We start from the raw sequence: 3,430 nt of genomic DNA, 5'->3' as shown, positions 1-3,430 counted from the left end.
TCCCGAGTAGCTGGGACTACAGGCGCGCGCCACCGCGCCCGGCGACTGGAGTCCGCGAAAGAGAAAACTAGAGGCTGAGGTGTGGTGACGTCATCAGCTGTGCCCGCCTAGATTATTTCCAAGCTTCCTCTTCACGCACGAGAAACAGCGTAGCGACACTGCGCACGCGTCGTTTGTCAGCACTGCCTTCTGGGTAAGCCGTGTCTCAAAATTTTGAAGAGCGCCTGCGTGCGTTCCGACTTTCCTTTTGCCTCGTTGCAGCCGAGAAAGCAACATGGGGCACCAGCAGCTTTACTGGAGCCATCCGAGAAAATTCGGCCAGGGTTCTCGTTCTTGGTGAGAAACAGAACGTAGCTTAAGGGAAGGGTTGCTCTGGGGCGCGACGCTGCTTGAAATGTACTGTGGAGGAGCCCGCGGGTGGCGCGGCTGGGAGAGACGGAATCGTAGCTGTGTCTGCCGCCATTACAGGCCTGTGATGTGTCCGTGGAGACCGGCAGGCAGTGCGGGTGGTGGCCTCCCGAGTGCCGAATACTTTGCTCTCTGCGACTTGCGGTAACGCCGTCTCTTTCCTTGCAGCCGCGTCTGCTCAAACCGGCACGGTCTGATCCGGAAATACGGCCTCAATATGTGCCGCCAGTGTTTCCGCCAGTACGCGAAGGACATCGGCTTCATTAAGGTACGGCCGCCGACGCCGTGCTCTCCTGTGTCCGTGAGGGGCCGACGAGCGGGTAGTTTGTGGTGTGGGCATTTGACCAACGCCGCTTTCCTCTTGTAGCTAGCAGGGCCCTTCCTTGGTAGCGGATGACACTGTTGAGAGTTTTGGCAGTCACTTTAATAGAATATGGGTGGGTGGGGTGAAGGCCTTAAAAGTAGACTTTCTCATCCCTTTTTACCCACTTCTGATAGTTTTAGGTGCTATGTATAATGTTGCATAAAATTACTTTTCAGGAACAATTAAATACTAAATCTCGAATCGTATCTAGCTAATTTTCAGCAGAATACATACGTTGTCCGCTACCCTGAAATATTGGATGGGGCCGTGCAGTGGAATGAGCTTCAGGTTTGGGGCCAGGTAGACCTTTTTAGGATTCAGAGATCTGAATCCTAGTCGTGTGACTTTGGTCAAGTCACTCAAAGCCAAGTTTTTGCCTGTGAAAAATAAATGACAGGGTTGTTGTAGAAATTAATGTATATATGAAGCTTTCTTGGCTTCTAAAAATCGCTTAAATGCCAGAAGTGAAAACTAATTCCTTATTGGTTCTTTGAGATACAAAATAACAGTCACTACCTTTTTATTCATAGTTAGAACTCAAAAATATCGAGTAGAACGTATTTGTTAAAATTAGGTGTCCTTGTGTTGAAGTGTTACAGTGGGTATAAGTTGTTTAAGGTGAGATTTCTGTGACAGGAACAAAGTATCTTAAACTTTTGGCTTTGACCAAATACTTAAGAAGTATGTTTAGTGTTACTTTGTGGAAGTTCAAATAACTTAGTTGGAGGTAGTAGATCAGAGAATGGCCCCAAGCCCGGTAATTTTGTGTCCCATTTTTCAGAGGTTAAGATTAAATGAGTTAATTTATGAACGGCTCCTTAGAATAGTGTTAGAATTTGCTACCTACTTAATGACCATCCTGAGATTTGGTAAAGATCATTTTATGTAGTAGTGTTTTTCTAGCGGGAAATGTCTTTGATGGTAGAAGTGGGTATACCACTATTAAAATTCATTGTCTAAAGTATAATTGTTGAGATTTTTGGAGCAGCCTGTAGTAGGTGTTCAGTAAATATTTAAGTTCTTTAGATCTCCATAACTAGTTGGGGTGGGTCATATTTCCAGTTTAAACCTCATTCTATAATGAGCCATTTTTTTTCCTGAGAATGAAATGGATATTTAAAGCATTATGCATTAATTTATTTCCTATCTGCCTTTTTTTTTGCAGTTGGACTAAGTGTGAACTTCTTGAATGGGTCATCACGCATATCTACCTTCCTCAGAAACAATACTAACTCTTTGTATATAAAATAAAAATTTTAAAACTTCAGTTATGAATGTTTTTCATGTGAATGTAATAGCCAGTTGTTCATAGAAATCTTTTAAAAATTATCTTCGGTGGATTCGTCTTCACAATGTTTCTTATTTTCCTTCAGTTATATAAAAGTATTCTTGCTGGACTCTGGTAAATCCCCGTTTAATTTTTATACTTAACATCTTTTGTTCCATGAAGTGCCCGCTATATATCGGAGCATCCAGCATATAACCTGAGACAAATTGTCTTTTGAGTAGTTGACTGGCTACAGTGAGCTGGGCAGTGAAAGTAAAAACTATTGAAAATTGATTTTGAGAAAGAAGGCTAGCACTAAAACCTGCTCTGAGCATTTACGGTGGTGGCAGTCCTAGCTTTTGGTATAATTAGCAAAACTTGTAAATTTCTCAGTTATTTGTATGTGGAAGGGGTGGGGTGAGGAGTGATTAAAAGTAAAATGGGTCTTGTGAGAAAAAGTAGATCTTAGTGGGGCAAGGGTAGAGACAGGGAAAAGAGTCTATCGAAATATTTTAGGCAAATGATCTTGGCTTGGGCTAGGATAAGAGTAGTTGAGGTAGTCACAGTGACCTCTTGAAAAAGACTGGATTTGCTGAAGGATTAGTTGTGGGAGAGCAAAGGATGACTCCCAAGGGTTTTGGCCTGAGCAACTGGAAGGCTAGAGTTACTATTGAGCTAGGACTGAGAAGTTGTTTTAGGGAAGAAAAAGTTCAGCTTATGGCATATTAAATTCAAAATGCTGCTTATTAGACATTCACGTGGAGCTGTGAAGTAGGCATTTATCTGGAGTTGACAGGAGCTTGGGACTGGAGATTCAACTGGTTGTCCGCAGTATGAATAATAGCTGCTATTTGTGGATCTCATCCTTGTGACTGGATGAGATCTAAGCCCTAAAGTCTAAGGATTGAATAATACATGGAGAAGACTTGGGTTATTCCAGGGACAGGTGGGAAGATGAGGATTCAACAAAGACAGAAGGAGAACCAAAAAGTGGCAAACTAGAAGCCAAGCAGGACGTGATCAACTGTTACTGCCTCTTAAAATTGGTTGGTACAATGTCATCCAACAGGAGAGAAAGTGTGCCAATGGAAGCTGGAGCGGAAAAATAGCATCTTAACTGACTGGTTAAATTAGCTGCGAAATTTTCTAAAACTGCAACACCGTTGCTAGTTTAAGAACCTTAAAAGGAGCTCATGGAAGCTAGGGACACTAAAGCTTAGGTCTCAAGAGCTTCATGGTAAATTCACCTCTACTGACCCTGAATCTCAGGAGTAGATGATAATTCTATGGTGGACCTCCCATGAAGTTTCTGGTTTTTTGGTTTTTTGTTTTTTTAACATAGTGTTGCTGGGGAAGTGTCTTTAGGGAACAGCTAGGTTTTAAACAGGAAG

At 42.6% G+C, this 3,430-nt stretch overlaps 1 protein-coding gene across 1 annotated transcript; it reads left to right on the top strand.

Annotated features, from left to right (window-relative positions):
* Nucleotides 1-202: 202 nt before the first annotated feature.
* On the top strand, nucleotides 203-2,039 carry RPS29 (ribosomal protein S29). Its single transcript, XM_024117108.2, has 3 exons — nucleotides 203-336; nucleotides 577-676; nucleotides 1,938-2,039. Exons 1-3 carry the CDS (start codon nucleotides 275-277, stop codon nucleotides 1,944-1,946), a joined length of 171 nt encoding a protein of 56 aa, XP_023972876.1. The 5' UTR covers nucleotides 203-274; the 3' UTR covers nucleotides 1,947-2,039.
* The last annotated feature ends 1,391 nt before the right edge of the window (nucleotides 2,040-3,430 follow it).

This window comes from Physeter macrocephalus, chromosome 11 (genome assembly GCF_002837175.3).
Source record: "Physeter macrocephalus isolate SW-GA chromosome 11, ASM283717v5, whole genome shotgun sequence".
In the NCBI taxonomy this organism is placed as follows: Eukaryota; Metazoa; Chordata; class Mammalia; order Artiodactyla; family Physeteridae; genus Physeter; species Physeter macrocephalus.
The sequence above is the reverse complement of the archived record's forward strand: the minus strand, read 5'-3'. Positions and strand labels throughout refer to the sequence as shown.

Excerpts from the sequence above, each read along its gene's own strand:
- RPS29 (XM_024117108.2), top strand. The coding sequence starts at position 275 with ATGGGGCACCAGCAGCTTTACTGGAGCCATCCGAGAAAATTCGGCCAG. Across the intron at positions 337-576 it reads GGCCAGGGTTCTCGTTCTTG|CCGCGTCTGCTCAAACCGGC; the intron begins GTGAGAAACAGA and ends CTTTCCTTGCAG.